The 24,609-nt window shown below is 67.0% G+C and overlaps 4 protein-coding genes across 4 annotated transcripts; 1 reads left to right on the top strand and 3 right to left on the bottom strand.

Annotated features, from left to right (window-relative positions):
* Window positions 1-379: 379 nt before the first annotated feature.
* Window positions 380-5,860, bottom strand: F751_2301 (Condensin-2 complex subunit G2; the record flags this gene model as incomplete). The annotated part of the gene is made up of 12 exons (XM_011399169.1): window positions 380-501; window positions 679-1,099; window positions 1,541-1,712; window positions 1,901-2,086; window positions 2,252-2,747; window positions 2,979-3,238; window positions 3,508-3,694; window positions 3,928-4,419; window positions 4,627-4,893; window positions 5,081-5,429; window positions 5,553-5,654; window positions 5,756-5,860. 12 exons carry the CDS (start codon window positions 5,858-5,860, stop codon window positions 380-382), a joined length of 3,159 nt encoding a protein of 1,052 aa, XP_011397471.1.
* A 360-nt stretch (window positions 5,861-6,220) lies between these two features.
* Window positions 6,221-15,580, top strand: F751_2300 (Dynein, 70 kDa intermediate chain, flagellar outer arm; the record flags this gene model as incomplete). The annotated part of the gene is made up of 19 exons (XM_011399168.1): window positions 6,221-6,226; window positions 6,310-6,381; window positions 6,482-6,586; window positions 6,744-6,857; window positions 7,098-7,206; window positions 7,350-7,770; window positions 8,017-8,183; window positions 8,476-8,729; window positions 8,978-9,139; window positions 9,292-9,450; window positions 9,599-9,626; window positions 10,642-11,206; window positions 11,377-11,954; window positions 12,084-12,842; window positions 12,988-13,790; window positions 14,001-14,760; window positions 14,997-15,106; window positions 15,310-15,365; window positions 15,463-15,580. 19 exons carry the CDS (start codon window positions 6,221-6,223, stop codon window positions 15,578-15,580), a joined length of 5,346 nt encoding a protein of 1,781 aa, XP_011397470.1.
* Window positions 15,581-15,907: 327 nt separating this feature from the next.
* F751_2299 (Endoglucanase 1) lies at window positions 15,908-19,715 on the bottom strand (the record flags this gene model as incomplete). The annotated part of the gene is made up of 10 exons (XM_011399167.1): window positions 15,908-16,184; window positions 16,310-16,738; window positions 16,919-17,356; window positions 17,557-17,611; window positions 17,751-17,841; window positions 18,365-18,496; window positions 18,699-18,887; window positions 19,072-19,139; window positions 19,261-19,435; window positions 19,593-19,715. The coding sequence occupies 10 exons, from the start codon at window positions 19,713-19,715 to the stop codon at window positions 15,908-15,910; spliced, it is 1,977 nt and encodes a 658-aa protein (XP_011397469.1).
* A 950-nt stretch (window positions 19,716-20,665) lies between these two features.
* On the bottom strand, window positions 20,666-23,624 carry F751_2298 (ARM repeat protein interacting with ABF2; the record flags this gene model as incomplete). The annotated part of the gene is made up of 5 exons (XM_011399166.1): window positions 20,666-21,253; window positions 21,498-22,538; window positions 22,638-22,752; window positions 23,097-23,437; window positions 23,523-23,624. 5 exons carry the CDS (start codon window positions 23,622-23,624, stop codon window positions 20,666-20,668), a joined length of 2,187 nt encoding a protein of 728 aa, XP_011397468.1.
* Between the last annotated feature and the right edge of the window lie 985 nt (window positions 23,625-24,609).

The following is a 24,609-nucleotide window of genomic DNA, read 5'->3' as shown; positions in this document are numbered from 1 at the left end:
TCACTTGGACTCGGCGATGGACCGTGCAATCAGGCCGGCACCCTGCGCGACCCGAAACAGGTCCTCCACCACCCGTTTGCCTGACATGATCGAGGTACGACAAGGGACTTGACGTTTTTGTTATTGTCGATTCATTGTTTAATTTTGTTATTGTATCGGCCGAGCGCAGCTTCCGTCGACCTGAGTGTGTCTCTGGGCACCCCGTAATTGGTCATACTTACGTAACGGATGTCAACAGCATTCATGCGCCCTCGCCTCGGGAGAGAAAGGCGAGGCCAGCCCGGTGTCGAGTCAATGCAGCACTGTCATGCGGAGCAATGGTGTCAGGTGGAGCTGGGGGTCCGTGTGGCAATGGGAACGTGCAGATCCCCTTGCGCTGTCACAGCACAAGTTCCTGGCCGGCCCCGCCAGCCCATGCGGCGCCCTTTGCCACACGGGGGAGCGCCACCTCGTTGGCTCGCCCGCTGGGGCCCAGAGGCGATCGCACGGCCCTCGAGCCACCTGATAAGAGATGTGAGGTGGTGGGAGGTTGATGCCCGCGGGCAGGGTGGCGCCGCCTGTGTGGGGATCTTGGTGTCTGGCATGTCGCCCCCGCAGCACCATGCTGGCCCCTCCCCAGACTGAGCCCTCCTATCCAGACTCCACCCCCCCCCACAGAAGTTCTCGCACCGGGCGCACCACAGAGAGCCAGCAGGCGCTGTGCGCCGGCCTGCACCCGGCCCGAATACTGGCCGCCCAGGGCTTGCTCTGCCTCGGCCACCTCCCTCGCCACCCGGTCCGGCTGCGTCGATCGGCCGACCACCGCGCACAGCGACCTCAGCGCCTCCTCGCTCTCGGCCTCCAGCGCGGCGCGCACCCGGCGGCCCAGCTCCCGCACGTCCCCGGGGAGCTGCTCGCCGCCCGCCGTCGTACCAAGCCCCGCCAGGCTCGCCAGCGCCTCCGCGACGGCAGGAACCCAGTGCGGCCCCGTCCCCGGGAGAGCCGCCCACGCGCTGCACGCAGCCGTCGCGGCCGGCAGTGCGACCCGGGTCTCCAGGGCCAGGCGCAGCAGGTCGTCCAGCACGGGGCCCAGGACTGCCAGGTCAGACACCGCAGCGTCCTCGACCCCGGCCGCCATCAGCGCCAGACCGGCGCCGACCGGGGCGAGCAGCGCGGCGACGGCGGCCCCGTCGCCGCCCCCGCCGCGCCGCGCCTCGGCGAGCAGCGCGCTCGCCAGCCGCGCGAGCGTGTCTGCCCGCAGAACCTCCGCGCAGCACCGCCGCGCGTCGCAGGCCAGCGCCAGCGCGGCCAGGGCCACCTCCCGCCAGGACGGGGCAGATGCGAGGCCTTCATCCACCGTCAGCGCTGCGCCGTCGGCCCGTCCACGCCCCCGTCGGCCCCGCTTCGTCCCTGGCGCGGCGGGACCGGGCTCGGTGGTACGGTCTTCCCCGACGCGCGCCGCGCCGGCCTGCAGGGCGGCGTCCAGCGCGCCGCGGGGGCCGGCGGTCGTCGTCCTGCCGTGCAGGCGGGCGTGCAGGTCCCAGCCCAGCGCGGTGGCCACGATCTCGGGGAGATGGTGCGCCCCGGCGCCTGCGCCGTCGCCAGCCAGGGCGGCCTCCAGGCCGCTCAGTGCGGCGGCCTGGAGGGCGGGGACCGGGTCGCCGGGCGCCTCCGCCGGGGGAAGGGTGCCGGGCAGCCACACACGCCCGTCCCGGCCCAGCAGGCCCAGCAGACTGTGCGTCGTGTGGGAGTGAGTGGTGGGACAGGGCTGCGGGTGTGTTGTCGTCGTGCATGCCGAGGAGTGCGTGGAAATAGAGGTTGCTCGGCAACGTCAAACTCCCCAGGAGGTGTTCGCCACCGAGCAATGCATCGTCCCACGGCCCAGCAGCGGCCCCCTGCAACTCACGAATCAAGCAAGTACCTGAGTGCCAGGGCGGGGGATCGCAATTGGGAGGGGCGGCTGGGGGGCAGGCCGGAGGCCGGGTGTAGCGTCCTGACGCAAGCTGCCACCAGGGCCGCCAGCTGGTGCTGGGGGGTGCACTCGACGCAGGTGCTCAGCAGCTCCAGCGGTGCATCAGGGCCTGCCTCCGCCACCTCGCGGGAGATCCTGGCAAGGTGTGTGGGGGGGAACGGGGTGAGCAGGCATGCAGGTGGGTACGTGGGCATTGGTGGGCGCCAGCATCACCGCGGCCTCGACCGACTCCAAGCCCAATTCCTAGGGCAGTCCAATGCACAGCACCCCCGCTTCGCAGCAGCAGCCCCTCACACGCACCATCCCCAGAGGTCAACGCCGGCCAGGGCGTCCTCGGGCCAGGCAGCGACCGCGCGCATCAGCGCCGCCCGCTCGGCGGCGGAGGCGCAGCGCGGGAGCAGCGCGCGCGCCCAGCCCACGTCGCCGGAGGTGGCCGTGGCCAGGAGCTGCGCCTGCCCCTCGCCGGGGTCGAGCAGCTCGGCCCGGAGTGCAGCACCGGCGCCCTGTGCCAGCGCGCACACGCCTGCCAGGATGGACGACCATCCCGCCCGCGTCTCGCTCGTGCTGGCGTCGGGTCGGTCAGACGGCTCTCCACCCTCAGCCTCCGCTCCCGGCTCGCCGTCACCGGCCCCGCGCTTGCCGCGCCGCCCCGCGCCAGCCTTCCTCCTGGGCTTGACGGCGGGCTTGGCCCTGGGCGCCGAGTCGGGGCCCGTCTCGCCCACGATCTGCACGCTGAGCAGGTGCTCCGTCAGCACAGCCAGCAGGGAGGCCAGGGTCCCTGCTCCCACGGCCGGGCCTGTCGGGGGGTGGGAGGCGTCGGGGTCGGAGGGGATGGGTTTCATCCGAGCCTGAATGCGCCTCGTAGCCACATGTGTAGAGCGTGCATTCCGCACTGCTCTCGACACTGCACGGCCCTTGTCCTGCCAAGATCCTCAGCCGGGGCACCACACCAGCCCCTGATGACCTGCCCCACCCAAGACCCCTGAGACCCCTCCCACTCATGCCCCTCCAAACGAAAGTCACGCACCCGAGGGCAGGGCCAGGACGGTCCCGTCCTGCGCCTTGGACTCCACGCCGCCGGCCAGGTGCAGGCACAGGCGACGCCCGGCCTCCGGCTGGCTGCGCAGGAGGGAGACCAGCAGGCCCGGCGCCGACTCCTCGTCGGGGAGGAAGGAGGGCAGCAGGAGCTGGTGCACGCGCTGGGACAGGGCGGGGGTGTCGCAGCCCAGCACGCCGATGAGGTCCTGGGGCGCCACCACGTCCAGCCAGCTCAGGCCGGACAGCCCACTGAACGGGGGGTGTTGTGGGGGACGGCGTGGATGGGTGATACGTGCGCTGCTAGAAAGCAAGAACTGCGCAGGAGCATGCGTCGCCATCGTGGCTCACGGTGGTTGAGGCTCCAACACGTGGGCAGCACGACGACTCCTTGTGAGCAGATCCAGTTCTCCTTCGCACAAACAGATACCCCTGTGTCCCTTCTGTGTTGGCAGTCACGTCGGGCGGCGAGCGTACCCCGCCACGAGTCTGCCACGGACCCACCTACCCACCACACCCACCCGAGGCTCAGCAATAAGTCGGCAAACCCAGCGCGCACGCGCGGCGAGGCGTCAAAGAGCTGGGGCCTCAGCCGGGGCAGCAGCTTCTTGAGCAGCGGCGCCGCCAACGGCAGCTCTGCCAGGCCCGCCAGCGCCTCTGCGGCCGCACACCGCGCCTCGATGCTGGCCGTGTCCAGCCCCAGGTCGCCTGCACACGCGGCGGTTTGAGCAATGAGCTGGTGAGATTGGGGTCAAGAGGAGAAGGAGGAATGGAAGGGATGGCGAAGGGTGAGGGAAACCGGCGGTGATGCCCTTGGTGGTGAGGTGGGACAAGTTCGAGTGGCTGGGGCAACTAGTTCCTCCCCTCAGAGATGACAAGATGCACGTCGAGGCTCCCTCTCAAGGCCCCCCCTCCCCCCCCCTCGTCCACTTCCCACTCACAGACGCGGGAGAGGAGGGAGGCAGTTAGGGCGGCAGGGACCAGCTCCCAGTAGGCGCCCAGGACCTGGGCGGTCGCGCGCGCAGCAGCGGCGCGCACGGCGGGCGCGTCGTCGCCCAGCGCGTCACGCAGGCGCCGAAACTGGTCGCCCAGACGCTCGTCGGCCGCGGCACCGTCCTCTGCGGGGTCACGCAGTGGGAACGCGTCGGCCAGGAGGCGGAGGGCGGCCACGCGGACGCGCGGGTTGGGCGCCGCCAGGCGGCGCAGCAGCAGCGGGCCGTAGGCCTCCAGCAGCGCGTCGTCGACCCCCGGCTCGTGCTTGCGGGAGTGCAGGCCACGCAGCACCCGGCGCAGATTGGCCCCCAAACCCGGGGACGAAGCCAGCAGCGCGGCCTCGGCCAGCGGCTGCAGGCAGTGCGCCACCACCGCGCCCAACTGCTCGCCCTCCGCGCCGGACACCGCGCGGAACAGGATCTCGCCGTACGCGTCCAGGACTGCATTCAGGGTTGGGTTTGTGGTGTGTCGGGGGGTGAGTGGGGGTGGAGAGGGGGTTCTCAGGGGAGCAGGGCAGCCATGCGGAGGGCTCCTGAACCGGTCCCTGAGCAGTTTGGAATGTGCGCTTTCCAGAGTCACACCGATCCTGGCACCCGAGCAGTGGCAGCCATCACTGTACAGGCATCCCACCCCCCACTGGCCCTCACCAGCCCAACCTCCCTCTGACTTGCCTGAGGCGCGCCCCGCCGGGACCTGGTTCTTGATGATGGCCGTCAGCTCCGCGACAAAGGCGGGTTGCAGGCGGAAGAGGTGAGCCAGGAAGCGGCGGCCCTCGCTGCAGCGCAGGAAGGCGGGGCAGAAGGTGGCCTTGAGCAGGAGGCGCTTAAGGTGGACGATGGACTCCTCGTCCTCGTAGTCCAGCAGGTCCAGGCCGTGCCGGATGGCGTGGCACCGCTTCACGGCCGCAGTGGTGCCTGGCAGGGGTGGAAGGGTTGGTGAAGGGCATGCACAGGGTGGCTTGACACTGAAAGAGGGGGGAAACAACACATGGTGGCAGGCATGAGCGATTCCCCACAGCACAGCGGTATGCCCTGAACCAGGGACCTGCCAAAGCGCGAGCTGGTCATATCGCCTGCAACAGTCGCCCAGTTCCAGACGCACCGGCCCCCACGGCTTCAGCGACGAGGTAGGCGATGGTGGATGGGACGAGCGCGTTCCTGCCGGGCGCGCCCGCCTGCCACCACTCCAGGCACAGCCGGGCCACGGCCTCCTGGATGACGGGGGAGTCGCAGAGGTACAGGAGGCAGTTGTCGTGCAGCAGCGCGGCCGTGGCGTGCAAGCCAGGGGGCGGGGATGCCTTGGTCTCCCCCAGCATCAGGCGGGCCAGGACAGCACTGGCGCCCAGGACAGACAGCGCGGAAGGGGGAAGGCCCGGCGACCCCGGCTCAGCCTCCGAGGCAGTGACCTCGGCTGTCTGGATCTCCAGGACGGCTGCACAGGCGGCCTCCGTCTGTGCCAGGGGAGGGTGGTTAAGGGGGCAGGCTTGATGGTAACATACCAACGCACCGGGACACCCTGGACTGACGTCCAGCATCGACCATATCGCTGGCCTGTGCAGCTAAGTTTCGAGCACGCTACGTGCCTTTTTATAGAGTGCATCGCAGAGAGCTGCCATCTCCTTGCGCTGGGCGACTTGGAGGCATTCTTGCACCTCCTGGCGGATGCTCTTGGGACCCTGCCGAGGGGAGGCATCAGGGAGTTTCAGTGAGCCGCTGTGCGCAAGTCAATGGCGTCGGTGGACACTGGAACCCTTCATATCGCACTGATATTCACCACCAGACTTGCATCGGCGAGTTGGAGGAATGTCGACTCGCTCTGCACCTCCGCGCCCTGCAGGTCCCGTAACAAGGAGCCCAGCCGGGCGTGAACGCCGGCAGACATCGCGTGCTGATCTTTTATCTGAGCGGAGAAGACATCTTCAATGTCAAGGGGGTCTGTCAGTGGCTCCCTGGTTGTGGGGCGTGCGACACAGCACGAAAGCTGTCGAGCTGAGATTCGAAGGTACCCACATCGACTGCAGTACCTCCCACCGAACAGTGTTTGACTCTCCCGGAGCAGCGATCGGCACAGACGTGATCGACCCGCGAGATGGAGGCTGCCATGAAGCTCTAGCAAGGAGGCTACATACCCAAACCCACTTTCAACCAGCACACTAGCTGCGATCCGATGCATGCGCCGGTGGAAAGTGGTTCACGAGTCTGACGGCTTTGGGCAAAAGTACTGGACACCCTCCGAACAGCGATGGAGGTACGAAGAAGGAGGAGGTGCCACTGGAGTAAATAGTTTCACCAAGTCTTGGATCCATTCAACTGTTCCTCCTTACACCACAGATCTCCCACCAGTACATTAAGCAGAGGAAGGATTTCGGCCGGCACCCCTCCTTCCGGAACGGCCCCATTCAGGTGAGCACCCACTTCGATGGCTGGACAAGATCACCACGACTGACATGAATACTGCGCCCCAATCACGATATGCAGAGGTGGGCTCCCCTCCCGACTACAGGTATTTGTGGACCAGCGACCAGACGAGGAGCTGGCCGCCCTCTGGGTTCCCGTGTCCCACGTGACGAGGGGCACCCAGTCGGGCCCCAGCATGTCGGAACACGAGGTGGGTCCTGATTCAATCGTATTCTAGGTGTGACACGCCAGACAATACAATATGTGGGGGTGTATCAGAAGATGTTCCTGCGCCAGGCAGCAAGTTCATGCTGGTCCCGACGCAGCACGGCAGACAAGGCTTTGTTCATGCCCATGCACGTGTGCAGGTGAACACCGTGGTCCTCCAGACAGTCAGCCAGGCAGTGGATGCGACCCTGGGGCGCTGGCCCAAGGACGTGGACCCCACAGACGCCCAGCAGGTCGCCAGGTTCCGCAAGAAGGTGACTGGGTTTGAAACCAGATCCTACGCACCATGTGGGAATGAGTGGGTACATGACGAGGAGAACAACAGCGCACGGCCTGTGTGTATGTCCTGCGCCCGAGGGTGGGACGCAGAGCACCCTGCAATTATTTTGGAATGTCTGCGCACCTTCATCCCATGGTGTTGGTATCCGCTGCTATGTCAGGGCAGGGTCGAGGGTATCCCCCAAGCCAGTATCCACATTCATATCTTTAATCAGATGGAGAAGGATGAGGATTACATACGGTGCACGGTACGCCTGGGAGCGGTGGTGGAGGAGCTGATCAAGGAGAACAACGCCCTCGACATCTACGAGGAGTACTTTGCAGGTGGTGGACGGGTGTTCAGCTGCAGATGAGGTGACAAGGCCTGGGATACTGGGTCTGACTACGTCTGCCCCCTTTCGGACCTACCTCGGCCTCGCCACCCAAACACCCCCAACCCAATTGTTCCCCACCTAAAAACCTTGCAGACGTCCCCCCCCTCGCCGAGCTGGACCCGCCCTCCATCGCCAGCCTGGCGACGCTGCTGCCGGAGGGCGCCGGGGAGCCGGTGGTGCGCCTGAGTTGGCGCCCCGACGCCGCGGCCTGCCTGGCGGTGGCCGGCGCCTCCCGCGTCAGCCTCTGGGACCTGGACGCCGGCCCGCCACGCGTGGCCGCCGCGCTGCTCCCGCCCTCCGCGCCGCTGACGGCGCTGGCGCACAGCCCACGCGACGGCGCCACGCTGTGCGCGGGCCAGGCCAACGGTCAGCTGCTGGTGTTCGACGCTCGGCGCGGGCCGGGCGCGGCGGCCGCCACGGCGCCGGGGCGCTCCCGCCTCGCGCACCTACTCTGGACGCAGAGCAAGACGGGGAGCGAGGTCATGGCCTGCACGGGCGAGGGCAGCGTGGAGTGGTGGGACGTGCGGGCCCTGGGCACCGCCCTGGAGACCCTGGTGGGAGGGGAAGCAAGGGGGGAGGGGGGGGGGGGGCATGTGTGACCTGGGGGAGGGGCTGAGACAGAGTAGTGTGGATGGTGGTTGTCGGGGGTTGGTTGCGAAGGGAGGGGGGAAGGGGCATCCAAGCATGCGGCGCGCAGTAAACCAAGCGGGAGACGTGCGGGCCACCACTCCCCTCCCCCCTCCCCTCCACCCCGTTGCAGCCTCTGCGTGACCCTGGGTTTTGGCGCCCGCCCTTCGGCCACGGTGCTGGAGTACAGCGCCGCTGCGGGGCCCACGCGCTTCATGGTGGGCACGGGGCAGGGCACCATCCTGGCGGGCAACCGGCGGGCCAAGAGCCAGGACGACAAGATCACGGCCTCCTTCGTGGGTGGGCGAGGCTCAAGGGGCTGATTGCCTGGGTAGGGGGGAGAGGCCATTGCGAGCTTTGGTGGGATTGTGGACCACTGGAGCTGCTGAACCAACTCGCCTTGATGCGTGCGCAGCTGTGAAGGGGGAGTGGTGCCAAGCATCCCCAGCCCCGTGCCTCCCTGCTTGATTCAGAGGCGCACATGCCCGAGCGAGGGGCCACCGTGCGCTCCCGTCCCCAGCCCTCCACTCTCCAGCGTCGACCTGTGGTCACCCTTACTTCCCCCTCCTCCGGAACACCCCCTCCCGATCAGGTCACCACGGCCACATCACCGCCCTCCAGCGCCACCCCGCCTTCCCCAAGTTCTTCCTCTCCTGCGGCGACTGGAGCGCGCGAGTGTGGAGTGAGGACGTGGGCCACGCCGTGATGGCCACGCCGTATGCGCCCGGGTACGTCACGGCGGGGGCCTGGAGCCCCACCCGCGCCGGCATGGCCCTCACCCTGGACGGAGGCGGCAGGCTCGCGGCCTGGGACTGGGTGCACCGCCAGGACGCGCCAGCCCTGGAGGTGGGTGGGTGGGAAGAAAGGAATGGGGTCAGGGAACGGTGGACAGCCTTGGCAGGGACTGTGGCAGGCTGCCTGCCTACATGCCTGCCTGATGATTTCTGGAGCGCATCCCTGAGGTCCAGGCTCTAGCAGGCATGCACATGCACGATTTCTGGGGCTGGAGGAGTTTCCAGCTCAGCATTGCGCCTCCAAGAGGGACGACTGCTGACCCTCACTGAAGTGGCTGCCCACTGCGCCCTCGTCAACAGGTGCCGGTGAGCAAGCACGGCCTCACTGCGCTAGCCTTCCCACCCGGCACGGGGCACCCCAGCCTTGTGGCGGTGGCGGCCGCCGACGGCTGCACCCACCTGCTCCAGCTCTGCGAGGGACTGGTCACGCAGGGCAGCGGCGAGAAGGCAGCCATGGGCGCGGTGCGTGGGGCAGATCCAATCTTCAGACGTGCATGCAGCTCTGGATGGTTGCCAGGCAGGCCACAGTGCTGAAGAATGCACCTGACTCCGGTCGAGGACGACTGCTCACAAGGACCCCCACCATCACACCTCCCACCACCCAACCTCGCCAGGTCCTGGACCGTGGCAACAACCGGGAGAAGCACCTCGAGAAGGCTGCACGAGATGCCAAGCTGAGGGGGAGGAGGGCTGTAGGGGAGGATGTGGGCGACCAGTCACTCCCTACAGCGGCAGGCAGCGACGACAGCCTTGCGGCCAGCGAGTTCCAAGAGGTGAGTCTTTGAGGCGGTTTGCTGGGCTGCGCTGCCCAGCAATCCTGCCAAGAAAACTTCCTGACTAACATCACAAGCGCGGCAGGGCCACAGCGCTCCCTGGCTCATTGTCTTGGGCCACAGACTCACGCGGCACACTCTCCTGCAGATGGAAGCTGAGTACCTCCGCCTGGTTGGTGGGGGCGGCGAGCAGAGTGCAGGAGTCCCAGAAGATCACAGTACTCCAGATTGACCAAGAGTTTCTCCCTCCAAGCTGTAAAGATTGCTTGAGGAATTGGATTGGTCGCACCACCATCCTGCCCACCCTCTGCACACATCTGAAACCTTGCTCTTGACTTTGCATAGGAACCTCTTCAGTTCAAATACCAAGAACACACGTGATCGGCGCGCTCCTCCGGCCACCCTCGCCCCTTCCCAGAGCCGGATCCCTGCAGCGAGGCATTGCAACTTACTCCAGGAGTGCATGTTGGCGTGAAACATTGCCGGCACCCTGCACGAATCCCATTGGTTGCATCGGGAATACTCACCGCGGCGACGGGGGGCCGGACCCCCTGTCCCAGCTGCTCTCGGCGCGAGTGGGATGCTTGGATGCTGAAGTGGGATCTTCTCATGCTCTGAAATCCAGGTGATGGGGGTAATGCGAGCGGGGCGTTGGTCTCGCCAAGGCTGGTCCTCTTGGCCTGAGATCACCGTCGTCAAGCCGGCCACCCCTCTTCCCGACGCAGCCAGGCCCAATGTCGAGTTACCCTCCCCCAGCCGTCTTCCAGCCGGCCAGGCAGTATGGTGGCGATGATTCCGCTGGGAGTGCAGGCCCCACCCTCTTCCAGCCCTTCGCTGGGGGCCAGCCCGGCTTGAGCCGCACGCACTCCAACGCCAGTGGCACCCAGCCCAGTCCCCGCCAGCCCCAGAACACATGGCTCGCCCCCCCCCCCAGCCTGACCAGTCCCCGAACAGCAGGATCCCCTGTGGACGACACACGTCATTTTGACGAGGAGTCTGCAGGCTTGGCAGGTGGGTGACGGGCAGGCGGACGATTGCTCCCGGGACTTTGCGCTGGGTTATCACTAGCGAGTGCGCTGCATACCGTGCTTGCCATAGGCAAGAGGGAGATGTGCCAGTCACAGTGCTGTTCTGCGAGGAGCCTCCCCTCCGCCAGCACACCCAGCACCCGCACTTTCCCCAACCCCTCAGGTGGCACCATGGGCGTGTACACCTCCGCCCCCTCCTTCCAGTTCAAGTCTGCCGACGAGCAGCAGCACCTGCGCGGCCAGCTGCCGAGCCTGCTGCCCTCCCCGCCCAAGCGCGCTGTGCCGGGCAGGCAGCCCGCGCCCTTCGGCGCGCCGCCCCCCGACCATGGGTCCCACCCTGGTAGCCCCTGGTCCGGGAATCCGGGCCAGGGCTGGGCGCCGCCGTCGCGGCACCAGGAGGATGAGCGCCAGGTGGGCGCGTGGGCGGCCCCCCTCTCGCCCTCCGCGGCAGGCGGGGAGGAGCACTGGGCGCCGCCGGGTGCGGCTCCACAGCAGTATGTAGGGGCGAACCACTGGCCCAGGGCAGGGCAGACGGCCGAGCCCTGGGGCTCGCCCGCGGCTCCCTCTGAGGGCTTGTTCGGAAAGGATGTCGTTCCGCAGCCCTACGACGTGGCTGGCGAGGGCGAGGAGGTGGTCGGCGCCGCCGAGGGCGAGTGGGGCGCGGCACCGCCCGGGTACAGCCCTGGCGGCTGGGCTGGGGCCGTGGGCGACACGCCGCCCAGCGCCTCGTCGGGGCCAGCGAGGGCAGCTGGCTTTGGCAGCTTTGCCGCCATGGACGGCGTGGAGGGCGAGGGGGCCCGACCGCCCTGGACGCCGGAGCTGCCGGGCACGGGCGAGACGCGCGACTCTGCGGCATGCCCTCCCCCGCCCGGGGTCCCCCTCCCCCCCCACCCACGAGCACGGAGTCCCCCATCCGCGCGCATTTTGCCCGGGGGCAAGGCGGCGCGGGCCCCTCCCTGCTGGGGCCCTCCGGCGCCTCCCGTATCCCCAGGCCGGCGGGGCAGGCAAAGGGGCCCGGCGAGTCCGAGGCCAGGGCGGTGGCTGCCACGGCGCCGGCCGCGGCCGCGTCACGAATCCCGCCGCCGCCCAGCGCCGGCTTCGCCCCGCCCCAGTGGGCTCCCCCCGACGCGCCGGCGGCCGCCCTGGTCCCTGGCAAACTGCAGCTGGCTCCACCGATGACTGGCGATGCGCCACAAGACGCCCCGTCCCCGGGACACGCCCCGCCTATGGGGGCGCCGCCCGGCCTCCTCCCTCCGCCGCCGGGCCCCCTGTCTGGCCTGCAGGGCGGGTCGCCGTCGCCGGGCTCATCCCTGGCCGCGCAGCCGGGGCCCATGCTCTTCGCGCCGCCTGCGCCCGCGGGGGCGGCGCCAGGCGCGCCCGAGCCGGGCCTGGGCGCGCGGGGATCCCAGGCGAGCGGCGGGCAGGGAGTAGGACGGGGGCCGACGGGAACCCCTGTGGCCAGACGTGGACGCACAGGTGGGGGTGGGGGGGTCGCAGTGTGGATGTGGGGGGCAACACATCGTGCTCGTGCAGGCAACTCTCGGTGGCGTTCCCCAGCCCGACAGCGATTCCTCTGCATCACCCTCTCTCGCCCTCAAATTTCAGGTGGGAGGGCGAGGCGCATCTTCACGCACCTGCTGATCCTCACGGCGGCCGCCCTGCTGGCGCCGGAGCTGGCGGTGACCTCGCTGTCGGCCGCCGCCGGCATCGCGCAGACCTCGGCACGCAGGCTCCGCCGCCTGGAGGCGCGTGACCTGCGCCCGCCCGCCGTGCTGCCGCTCGTGTCCGGCTGGCACCCGCGGGCAGCGGGCCGGGGCGGGGCAACCGGCCTGCTGGACGCCTGGGTGGGAGCCCTGGATGCCGCCCGGTCGGTCCTGAGCGAGGGTGCGGCCGGGCAGGCGACGCCGTCCCCGGCCTCGCGCGCGAAGGCCGCGGCGGCGTCCGCCACGCGGCGCGCCTCGACCGCTGCGGGGAGAGCGGGCGGCGCGGTGCTCGCAGCGCGGCCAGCACTGCAGCGCTGGGCGCTCGAGCGGCCGCGGGCCGCCGCGCGGCTCGTGGCGGGCTGCGTGCGCTGGGCGCGCTGCGTGCTGGAGGACAGAGAGCGGGCCTGCGGCCAGGAGGCCTTTGGCGCATACCTGCGGGGCGCAAAGGGCGCCGCGGAGCCGAGGAAACCCCGGAACGATGGCACTTTAGGAGCAGGTGAGCGTGTGCCGCCGAGCCAGAGCAGCGGGGCAACCGATGCTGCCGCCAAGCCGGAGAGGCCCGTGGGCACCGAGGCCGCCCGGGGGGCTGAGAGCAAGAGCGAGGCGCCGCCCAAGGCGGAGGCTGCAGTCGTCGAAGACCGACCAGCGTCAGGGGTGTCAGGTGACACTGGGGCCGGGTGCTGCTGTGATGGTGTTGGGCTCATGTCCCTGGTGAGAGGCCCCAGGAGAGATTATCGTCGTTGGTTTACCCAAGTCGGTCTAGTGCTCACGTGCTTGCACTCACCTGCCAACACCTCGCTCCACAGGCGGTGCTGCATCCTCGGAGGGCACGCAGCCCCTGCCTCACAAGGAGACGCCTGCCGAGCCTGAGACCGAGGTGGCCGGTCGTGCCCAGCCCAGCAAAGCAGATCCGCCCAGCAAGGCGGCTGCAGCAGCCGGTACAAAACCTCCCAGTGATGGGCCGAGCCTGGAGAAAATACCTGCTGCAACCCACGAGGCGCTTGCCAAACCCCCAGCCGCAGAGGCTTCTCCTGTCGTAGGCGCAGCCAACAAGAGTCTGCCAATTGCAGCCATGGAAGTCCCTTCCAAAGTGGACACGCCGGCCAAGGCTGTGCCTGCCCCGTCCAAGGAGAGTCTGTCGCTGGAGATCACCCCCAACGCCAGTTTAGCTGCTCCGAACGCGACAACTCCGCCTCCTACCACCGTCACCTCGAACGCCGGTGTGGCAGCTTCTAACAAGACTACGCTGCCCCCTGCGAGCAGCTTGAACACTACTGTACCCACGCCAGCCAAGGAGAGCCCAACGTCGGCTGTCACCTCCAGTGCTAGCGTGGCGGCGCAGCGCAATGACATGCTACCTCCCGTGGTCAGACTCAATGCCAGCGCGCCTGCCCCCGCCAAGGGGGACCCTGCGCCGAACGCCACACGCTCCGTGGAGCCGCTGGATCCAAGCACGGCGACGCGGCCGTCGACTGCCGACCCTGACGACAATGTGGCTTCCCCAGCCGAACAGGTCAACCCTATGGGTGTTGAGGAGGAGGAGGCTGTGGAGCAGGCCCCAGAGGCAGAGCGGGAGGAGGAGGGGGCAACTGGGCGGCAGCCTGCTGATGTGAGTGCAGTTGGGTCGGGCTCGGGAACCTCAACTGGTGCCGATGACCTCTGCGCGAAGGTCGAGACTGATGAGACGCATTGCTGTGATTTTGAGTGGAATGCCTGCCCACCTGTTCCCGCATCACTGTGAGACAGCAACGATGGACGGGCCATGGTTTCATATGCAATATGTCCACTCGCGTCTTGCCACCCTGTGCCTTAGGGAGAGGACACCGGGGACGTTGGTGCAGCTGCAGGTACAGATGCCCCCGAAGATGACAGTGAGGAGCCCCTGGCGAGCGCTGAGGAGGAGGACGCTCACCCTGCTGCAGCCAGCGGCGAGGATCTGGAGGTGGCCAAGGAGGCTGAGGAGGGAGACCCTGAAGATGCTGCGCTGGAGGACGGGGATCACTGCGAGGATGCTGGTGCGAAGACAGAGGAGGACACCCCCTCTGGCGACCCGTCACCGTCTGATGATCAGAACAATTCGGAGCACCCTGGGAGCGAGCCAGAGCAGGCTGAGTACGAGCAAGTAAAAGCTCTGGGTGGTGGCGAGGAGGGCGAGGAGACAGCGGTCGATAAGTTGCGCTCCTTCAAGGAGTGGCTGGGCACCCGCCTCACCTTACCGCCCCTGGACTGGACTGCAATGGCGCAGGCCTGGGCCGCGCCGCTGCTGGCGGGGCTCAGCCTGTTGGCCCTGCTGGTCGGCACGCTGCTGTACACCTCCGCCCTCACCCGCCGCCGGGTGCAGATGCGCGTCTCGGAGCTGGACTTCGCCGAGGCCCCGCTGACGGCCGGCCCCTCGCCAAGCGCATCACTACCAAGAAAGGACGCCGGCGAGGACTCACCCCAAGCCTCGGGCCTCGTGGCGGCGGCCTCGGCGTCCCTGTCCACGCTGCTGACGAGCATGCTGCGCGGAGAGGGAAAGGATGGCGCCGACGACGAGGTGGAGAGCAGCAGCAGGGGGCGGAGGAGCAGCGGCGTGCCACGTGAGTTTGGCGGGGGAGCATGCTTTCTGGCTGTTGAGGATCGAGGGACCTCCATCTCTCTGCATCTGGGATCATAGGGGCTGTGGTGGTGATGCTGGAGACTGAAGGAAAGGGTTTACATGTCAGGGTCATGGAGTTCCGTGGCTGGGAGCCAGATGGCGTCGCAGTGCCCAGCAGGCAAACATGTATGCAACACAGCACCAAGCCTGGACCGCACCTCTACCCACCCTCCACAGGCCCTCGACGAGGCGCGCACGCATCCGGCGCAGCAGCGGATGAGGGGCCTGGGGGCGCGGCCGCGCCCACCCCCTCACGCCGGCGGTCCACCCGCGCGGCGGTGCCGCAGGTGTGTTTGGTGGACGGGAGAGAGTCGGTTGGGAGAGGTTGCAGGGGTGCTAGAGTGGTTGTGCGGCGTGTTTCTGGCTGGGCGGCCCGGGCGCCAGCAAGATTCTGGGCCACCAGCCTGATTACCAGCTCCAAGGTGGAGAGGAATCATGTGAACACGGTTTCGCACTATTGACGGACATCGCGATCTCCATCTACATGCAGACCTCTGCCCTCAGCGACACGCCCTCTCGCAACACGCGGCACAGCCTGCGAAGCAGGTGGGTCTTGTGATTGGGCGGAGCTTGGGGATTCTATGCATGCCAATCTTGCACAAGTATCTTACTCAAATATGCCTCATACTTCCCCCACATCCAGGACTACTCTACTTGAAAGTGAAGACGAGGACGAGGAAGTCAGCGCTGGGCAGGGCAGGGCGGCTGCCTCCAAATCCGGCCCGCGTGCCGCCTCCCGCCTCAAGCGGGGCGCCGCGTGAGAGAGCTTGTGCTGCACCCTCTGGAATGCGGTACTGTGTGTAAACCTGGAGGCAGCCTGAGGTCGGCTCAGCAGGATGTGTTACAAAGGGCCACTGGTTTGTGAGCTCACCCACCCTGCCCTTCATCTCTAGCGGGGGCACTCCGGCCGGGGCATGGGAAAGGAGCGCGCACTACGTATGTGGATGACTGGCATGGAGGGGGCAGGGGTGCCTGGCGCCAGGCACTGCTGGGCACATGCCCCGACCCAGCGCTCAGAGGTGTCGGCTCACTCAACGGGCGATGGCGCGCCCGGCCGGAAGCGAGGTCCCGGAAGACCCCCACCGCGCTCACAGCAGCTGGATGAGGCCGGCCAGGGTCCCCGTGAACCCGGCGTTGTAGTCGATGGCCACCTCGTTGCCCTGGTAGTTGCTGCGCACGTCGGAGTAGTCAGTGTCGCTGCTGGCCGGGCCGCCCACCAGCCCGCCGTACAGCACCTGCGGGTTGGCGGCCGCGGAGTTGAACTGGTCCCAGCCGCAGGCGGCGGGCAGATTGGGGCAGGACGCGCCGCGGTGGTGGGCGCGGGTGGGCGGGGTGGTGCCATACCCCACCACGAAGCTCCGCCCGCTGTAGGGACGATGGGGGTTTGGGGGGAAGGGTGGGAGGAGACGAGCAAGGGGGCTGGAGGAGTCTGGATGCACGGCCATCCATCATGTGCCACCTCCCCCCCTCCTTTCTTCTCCCTTTCTTACCTGGACCCCAGCGCGTAGTCCAGCTGCCGCTTGGCGTAGGCCAGGTCGGCGGCGCGCGTCCCCGCATTGTACTTGGCGTGGATGGCGGTGACAAAGGCGGCGTTGAGGGCATGGCGCAGGTTCCCCCATCCGCCAAAGGGCGGGATGGAGAGGCCCTTGGGCGTGATGGTGACCCCGTTCTGGCCCTGCTGCCAGGTGGCCCGGAAGGTGGCCAGCTGGGTGTCGAGGTCCACGCCCGCCGAGTTGGCCACGCCCAGGGACTTGAGCAGCATGTCGGCGGCGGGGAAGACGCCGTCCCAGTTGACGTAGTAGTTGCGGGAGTACTGCGCGCGCTGGAGGTAGGTCTGCGCGGCGGTGAGGTAGCTGGGGTTCTTGGTGGCGCGGTACAGCCACCCCGCCGCAAAGGCCAGGTCGTCCAGGTAGGTGGTGCTGTGTGGGGGAAGGGGAATGGGAGGGGGAGGATGTGGGATCAGGAGGCTGACCTTGCAAACTGACCTGTTGAGATGGAATCCCAACTCCACCCCCCAGTGCTCAAGCAATGCGGCTGCATCAGGGTCTGGGAAGACCAAGGATTCCGTGAAAGGTAACCCTTGTTCCATTCTGCCCCACCTGGAGTAAACGTAGGTAACGGCGGTGTAGGACGAGGAATACAACCCCTCATTCCTGGCCCCAAAGTCGAAGAGGCGCTGGGCGTGGGAGAGGAGGGAAGCGGAGTAGGTGGCGTTGTCGCTGGCGAAGACCAGGGAGGCGGCCGCGAGCGCGGAGGCGGCGCTGGAGGCCAGGTCGGAGGCCGGCATGGCGCTGGTCCAGGTGAAGGCCGGGCGGGCGCCGGTCTGCTCCTCCGCCCGGCCCCAGAAGGCGTGGTCGATCCCGGGGTCGCCGATCTGGCCGATGTACTGGTCCTCCGCCACGTGGCAGGCCACCAGGTAGTCTGTGCCCCATTTCAGCGAGGCCTTGGCGCGCGCGGTCAAGCCGGCCGCGTCGTAGCCAGCGGGGAACTCCAGCAGGCCCCAGCCCAGGAAGGCCAGGGAGGTGCCCAGTGGGAAGCTGTGGGGGGAATGGAGTGACCAATGGAGTGACAGGCTGGAGCAGGCATCATGTTGGAGCTGGCAGGGCAAGGGGCGGGGGGCGATACGGCACAATATTGTACGACGAGCGTGTTGCGGGGTGCACGCTCCTCCACTCCCGGGACACAGACATACAATATCAGGCACCCAGGCCTTCACCACGCTCTCCTCCGCACTCACTTGAGCTTCAGGTAGTCGCCAGCATCGTAGTAGCCGCCCACCACAGGGTCATTCACTGCAGACAAAACGGGTAGGGGGGAGAGATGAAGCTGATGTGGACAACCTTGCGAGCCAGGCTGCCTTGAACCCACTTGGGGGCTGTGATGCACTTTCTGCGCTCCAGGGCGGTCCAACACCCAATCCCAGTTACGCACGGTGGGAGTTGCCCCTCCAGGGCACAGGGTTGTCGGCTGGCAGGCGCCCGCTACGCTGTGCATCGTAGAAGAAGAACGAGTTCTCCAGGACCTGCAAGGGAACAGCTTTTGTGGCCACCTGTGAGCGAAGTTGCTCTGATGCCAGGGGGTAAAGGCTAGAGCAGAGATCTGTAGCTCTGTGAGCAGCAATCCTCACAATCATGTACCTTGGCGTAAGTCGCCTTGTCCCCGGAGGGAGGAGAGGAGCTCGTCGTTGGGCTGGGGCTTGTAGCTGGGCTAGTACGGGGACTTGGGCTCGTGGCAGGGCTCGGGCTTGTAGCAGGGCTTGGGCTCGCAGCTGGACTGGGGCTCATGCCTGGGCTGCTACGCGGGCTTGGGCTCGAAACCGGGCTCGGGCTTGTAGCAGGGCTTGGGCTCGCAGCTGGACTGGGGCTCATGCCTGGGCTGCTGCGCGGGCTTGGGCTCGAAACCGGGCTTGGGCTGGCGACTGGGCTTGGGCTTGGACTTGGACTTGGGCTCGGACTTGGGCTCGGACTAGGGCTGGGGCTGGGACTGGTAGACGTTGTTGGGGTGGGGACAGGACCGGGGCTAGGGCTCGGTGAAGGGCTGCTGACAGCGTTGAGGGAGAACTGGCCGTCCAGTTCCTGCTCGGCGAGGTTGGAAAGCGTGTAGGCCAGCGTCTCTCCGTCGGTGGCTTGCAGGATGAGGGCATTCTGCCCCGCACTCGTGATGTTGAGGGGAAGGCCCTGTGCATGTGCAGACAGGTCAGTGAGGACACATGTGGTCAGGAGGTCACAGCGCTGAGCGCATGCACCTGAGATACAGGTACAGCAACCTCATGCCCAGATGAGCAATTCCGGTGCTTATACTGTTGCATGGCATCGCCAGCACTGCAAGCCGGGCCTCCTTCCATCCCACATGCACAATCCACTGCTAGTCTTCCCCCACCTGGGCGCTCCACACCCAAGGCCCCCAAGGCTGAAGGTTCATGGGCAGCCCATTCAAGGACACTGCTGCCAGGGGCTTGCGTGAGTTGGAGAAGGTGAGGGACTGCCACCAGATGTTGGTGGGATCGGACGATGTGAGGACCGGGTTCCCCTGGATGAGGGAGCCGCAGCTCACAAACTCCCAGGAGGCCTGAGATGAGAAAAGGTGAGAATGGTGAGAAGTTTGATATAGAGATGTGGCACAAGTCCTCAAGGTGTAGGAACAAAGTCCTGTCGTGATACATCATGCTGTGTACAACTCATGCAATGGAGCCAGAAGGGAACACAGCTCAAATGTGCACTGAAGCTATCATGGCAAGCCCATGTTCACTCACGGATATCGATCCACTGGACATCCCAGCGATGGTCTTGAAGGCTGGGGAGGACAGCTTCAGGCCGGATGCTGCAGCAGGTCACGGGAATGAGGACGAGAAGATGTGCAAGTTTCTGTCTGGCATGAGAATCACAGAACATGGCCCCTTTATCGTCCTTCTGATGACTAGCAGCCTAAGATGAACACTCACATGTGGAGCAGGAGTAGCACTGGTCCACGACGAGAGCAGTGACAGCTGGCAAGCCCGAACAGCTGTCGTCTGTGCACTTCACGGAGACGCAGCGTCCGCAGGATGCGCTGCCATCAAAGGTGGCGGCCGGCAGGGAGGCATAGTTTTGTGCAAAGTAGGAGTTCACGCGGTTGTACTGTGGACGTGGGGGTGGGTCAGGGTTTGCGCGGATCTGTGGCATGAAGTTGCCTGAAGGTGCTTGCGATCCCTCTCGACACAGGACTTTTGAATTCGAACGCAGCAAGCAGCTTGCACCCTTCCTGCGGCACAATGCACATCTCCGAGGGTCCTACCTGGCAGTTGAACCCACGGAGCGGTTGGCCAGACTGGGCAATGGCCCCTGAGCCGGACTCGACCTTGCCGTTGAATGCAAATGCTGTCGCAGCGAGGAGCAGCAACGCTATGAGAAGCCGCATTGTGCTTGTCTGTCTGCAGAGGGGGGAAATGGTCGTCATGGGATCCGGTCGCGGCTGGCCCCCTCGATGTAATGACCGGGCCTCGGCGTCGAGCTACATTCCGATCGCAGCGCGTGCGACCCCCTCCTGCCTGCCTCGATACCCCCGCAAATACCGGATGCGATGTTCAGAGAGGTGTCTGTGGTCTGGTCGCCCTGATCGGGTGGACGTGCCTGTTGCCGGGATTGTTTGCTCCCGTCGCCGACTTGGTTGGTATGGTTCGTCAATGAGTCTGTGAGAATCGCATGGGGCGGTGGAGTGCTCGTCGTGTGAGATTTGCGATGCGGACGCTGCTTAATGGACCAGCTGCTGGTCCAAAATTTTGTACATGCGCGATCGCAGTCCCAAACCCGTGGGTTCGGCCCAGGCCGGGACAGCTGTTCCAGCGCCCGACTCGCGCGACCCGGACATGGACGCTCGACGGCCCCCGGGGAGTGATCGCACCGCCCATGAGCTTGCGCGCCCTGAAATCAGGCTTCATTACATGTCTTTGGACCGCGTGACCAGCCGCCGGTCTCGCGTGCCACTGAATGAACCCCTGCGCCTCTCCCGGGACCTAGGTACTCCTGCCCGGCGGCTGCCTGGACCCCTGGCTCGGATGCACGGCCCCGGCTCTCCTTTACACAAAGATGGGGACGGGAGGGCGTAATGCACATGGAGAGACACTAGAAAAACACGGTGTATGGGGGTCGGATCGCGGCGCGGCTCACGTTTGAGCACGCCGTTGTTACCCCTCCATTTTGTTTGGGCTTGGTTTTGGGTCGGGGGGCACCGAGCGGGCGCCCCGACGCAGAGCCGGCGCGGCGCGCCCCACGTCAGGGTCCAGGGTTATGCTCCGCACGCAGGGGAGGGGTGTGCTGCGGGGACCCACTCCCCACGGTCCCCCCTCCCCACACACGACGCTCCGGGCTTCAGGACCCCGCCTCGGCGGCGCCCGCGCTGGCCGCCGCGGCGTCGGCGTTGCGGGCGATGTGCTCCGCCAGCGCGGCGTGCAGGCGCGGGGCCATGCGCTGCATGGCCACCGCGTACCCGGCGCGCGACCCGCCGGGCGCGGCCACCAGCGCGGCGTGGTGTGCGAGGCAGAACAGGACGCAGCGCTTGGCCAGGTCGGGCGCGTTGAAGCCCTCGGCCAGCTCGAAGGCGGCCGACACGTTGTCCGGGGTCAGGCCCTCCGCGATGGCGGCCTCGCACAAGCGCTTCAGCGTGTCCAACATGTACTGGTCGGACACGGCCAGCAGCTCCTGCGCGGCCTCCGGCGGCACCGCCACCGAGCCGCAGTAGATGCAGCGCATGGTGGCCTCCCACACCTCCCACCGGATGTTGGGGATGGGGATGACCGAGGCGTCGGTCTCGCGGTAGTGCCCGTCGAACATGGAGCGGAAGATGTCGGAGCAGGCCTGCAGCGCGATGCGGTGCGCGTAGAAGGGCCGGCCCTCCACCTGGAAGGTCACGTCCGACTCCACGCGGCTGTTCACGTACTGGGGGCCCAGGTAAACGCGCTGTAGGGGGTGGGTTGTTGCGGGGGGGTGGGAGGGGGGGGTGGGGTGGGGGGTGGGGGGGGGAGGGGAGGAGTGGAGCAGGTGCCAGGAGGTGAGGAGCTGGCACATTGTGCACCGACCGAGGGTGAGAGTGCAGCCGGCCAGAGTGGGCACGGCATCTCCCTGCAGGCCGGCATCTGGGTGACCCGGGAGCCCAGGCGTGTGGTTAATCCCCCCCCCTCCAAAAAACTCACAGCCCACCCACCTGCGGCTCCGGCGGCTCGGGGTCCAGGGGCAGGGGCGAGGTGGCACCACAAGCCTCGGCCACGCGCATGAGGGACGCGGCGGCCTGCGCCTGCAGGTCCCCCGGCGTGTGCGGGTCGGTGAGCGCGTCCACCAGCACATGCACGGTGCGCTTCTCCAGGAACATGACGCGGTTGGCGGCGGGGGAGGGGCTGTCGGGCGTGGTCAGCGCGGCGAGCGCGACGGCGATGCGTGCGCGCGCCGCGCCGCCTGCGCCCTGCATGTTGTACAGGATCTGGGCCAGCACGCGGCCGCGCAGACGCTCCTGCAGCCGCTTGAGCGTCTTGGCCACGCAGTCGCGGCTGGGCTGCACGATCATGTCGCAGGCCAGGATGCGCTGGACCACGCCCTCCCGCACGAACTCGATCAGGTTGTCGTCGTTGTCGGACAGGCCGTACAGCGCAAAGGCGGCGTTGTGCTGCAGGTTGCCCAGCCGCGACTCCAGCAGGTCCATGAGCGGGAGCAGGCCCCCCGACGCGATGATCCCCGCCTGGTTGTCCGCGTTCTGGGCCAGGCGACCCAGTGCGAAGGCCGCCATCTCGCGCAGCTGCGTGTCGGCGTGGGCCAGCATCTCGATCAGCGGCGCCACCGCGCCGCGCTGCACGATGGCGAACTTGTACTCGCCCTCCGTCGCGAACTGGCCCAGGAGCAGGGCTGCCTCGCGCTGCGAGTCGGGGCAGGGGCTGGACAGCAGGTTGATGATGGGCTGCAGCGCGCCCGCCTCCAGCACCGCGCGCTTGATGGGCGCGGAGGAGTGCACCAGGTTGCCCACCACGCCCACCGCCTCGTAGTGCAGCGTGGTGTCCTCCGCGTGCAGCATCTGGACCAGCAGCGGCAGCGCGCCCAGCGCCACGATCAGCGCCTTGTTCTCCTCGTTCTTGAACGCCAGCGTGCGCAGGCTGCCCGCCACCGCGCGCTGCACCTTGGGGTCCACCGACGACAGCAGGGCCACCAGGTGGGGCACGCCGCCCTCGCCGCGCACTCGGTCCTTGATCGCGTTGTTCTCATGGGCCAGGTTGGTGATGGCGTCGGCCGCGCGCCGCGCCGCCGCCGCCGCGGAGCCGGAGAGGTGCGGGTCGCCGCGCGCCGCGTAGCGCGCCACCAGCGCCACCAGCGTGCGCAGCGCGCCGGCCTTGCAGATGGCCTGCTGGTGCGCCACCTTGATGGCCAGCAGGCCCAGCAGGAAGCAGATGTCGCGCTCCAGCTCCTCCACCTCGCTGCGTGGGGGTGATGCGGGGGGGGTGAGAAGGAGAGAATGAAGGTTTTGGGGGGGAGCAGACAATGAGAGCATGGTGACGCTTCACAGGCAGGGGCCTGCCGGCTCGTGCGCGATATCATGTCGAGCCAGGAGCCCTGGTCGTATGGCGTGTGTCCCCAGCACAACACGACTGGCCATGGCAGTGTGAGGCAGGACAGGAGGAATCGCAGATCCAGTGCAGCGTTAGAGGAGGTGACAGCCCCGCAAGTCCCAGTCCCCAGCTGGCAAAGCTCCCAGCATAAGAGTCCGGATTCATTCGCTTCTCCCATACCCCCAACCATTTGAAGTGGCGCGCAGACTCACACAGGGGGGTTGACCGAGGAGGGGTCATCGGAGCCACACGCCTGCTTCAGCAGGGGGACCACGGCGCCCACAGTCCCTTCCCTGGCCGCCGCGTCCAGGTTCTCCTCTGCAAGGGGCGACAGAGGTGCTTCGTCACCCCGAGCAGGAGGGCAGGCATGCAGGGTGCCTGGCGACTGCAGGAAGGGGCCCGGGCCCTGGCGCAACGTCACCTCCTCCCGGGCGAGGTCCCAGTACTCACCGTTCTTGCATATCTCGAGCAGGGCCCGGACCGTGGTCTTCACGCTCTGCAGCTCCTTCAGGGGATCAGCTTCGGCGAGCAGCGCCTTCAGCAGCAGGCGTATCTGGGGGCAAGGGGGCCGCTTCGTGAGCCAATGAAGACTCATGACGGGTCGTGCGCGGCGAGATGAGGGCGCCGTCCTGGCTCACCTTGTGGCTGACGTCCGTCGTGGTCGCCGAGCCCATCGTCAAAACATTCAGGGAGGTCGAGGCAACCTCGGCCAGCCTCCGCTTCCTACTGGAGTCTGACATAAGCTCAGGGAGGCGTTCCTGGGCTGTCACCTAGCTCCCTGCCTTCTGGGACTCATCCAGCTGAGGCAGGAGGCGGGCAGGTTTGAAACCCGGACGACCAGACCGGTTTTGCGGGGCCCCTGACGAGCGAGAAGATTCAGACGCAGGCTAAGAGGTGCGCGAGGCGTAGGGTGAGTGTCAGCTGTCCCCAGCTACATGCATACTCGAACCAAAGCAGGATCACCGACATGGGGCGAAACGCCTTGAACCGAGCGGGAAAGGGTGAAACAGGGTGAAGCAAGACATGTATAGCATCTACCATCATCTTGCAATGTGGCAACACATGCACGCTAAGCCTCGCTCAACTATGTATATCTTGCATTAAAAGTGCAGGTGAGGGACTCGTAGCTGACGGGGGCGTGTGGATGCGTATGAAACCTCGTTGTTGTCGTGGACCTGGGTCCCGGGTTGACAATCCGCATGTCCAGCCACGGTGATCTCTGGGTTCTCTTGCTCAGCTTCAGGTCCTTGTACACATCATTTGCAACAGGATTTGGAACCGCGAACTCTTGCGAGAATGGGTTCCGGCGAGATTTCGAGCCAGCGTGGCACCGGGAAATACTCTTGAGGAGGTCACACCCGCCCACGATGAGTGGATCTCGAGCGCGAGAGGGCGGCAGTCGTGACAGGGATTATGATCGTGGCGGTGACCGCTATCGAGACGGCGAGCGGCACCGGGGGAGCGGTCGAGAACGTGAGCGCGAGGGGGTCCGCGACCGAGACCGCGGCGGGGACAGGCCACACCACCGCGGTCCGGCGGAGTCGCCCACCGGCGGGTACGATGGTGGTTACAGCAGCCGCGACGGCGGCGGGCACGGCGGCGGCCGAGAAAGCTACGGCGATCGCGATGGCGGTGGCTACAGCGGTGGCCGCGGCGGCTACGGCAGCCGCGAGGGCGGTGGCCGCGGCGGCTACGGCAGCCGCGAGGGCGGTGGCCGCGGCGGCT

This window comes from Auxenochlorella protothecoides (assembly GCF_000733215.1).
Source record: "Auxenochlorella protothecoides strain 0710 unplaced genomic scaffold scaffold22, whole genome shotgun sequence".
NCBI lineage: Eukaryota > Viridiplantae > Chlorophyta > Trebouxiophyceae > Chlorellales > Chlorellaceae > Auxenochlorella > Auxenochlorella protothecoides.
This window is presented reverse-complemented; position numbering and strand designations above follow the sequence as displayed.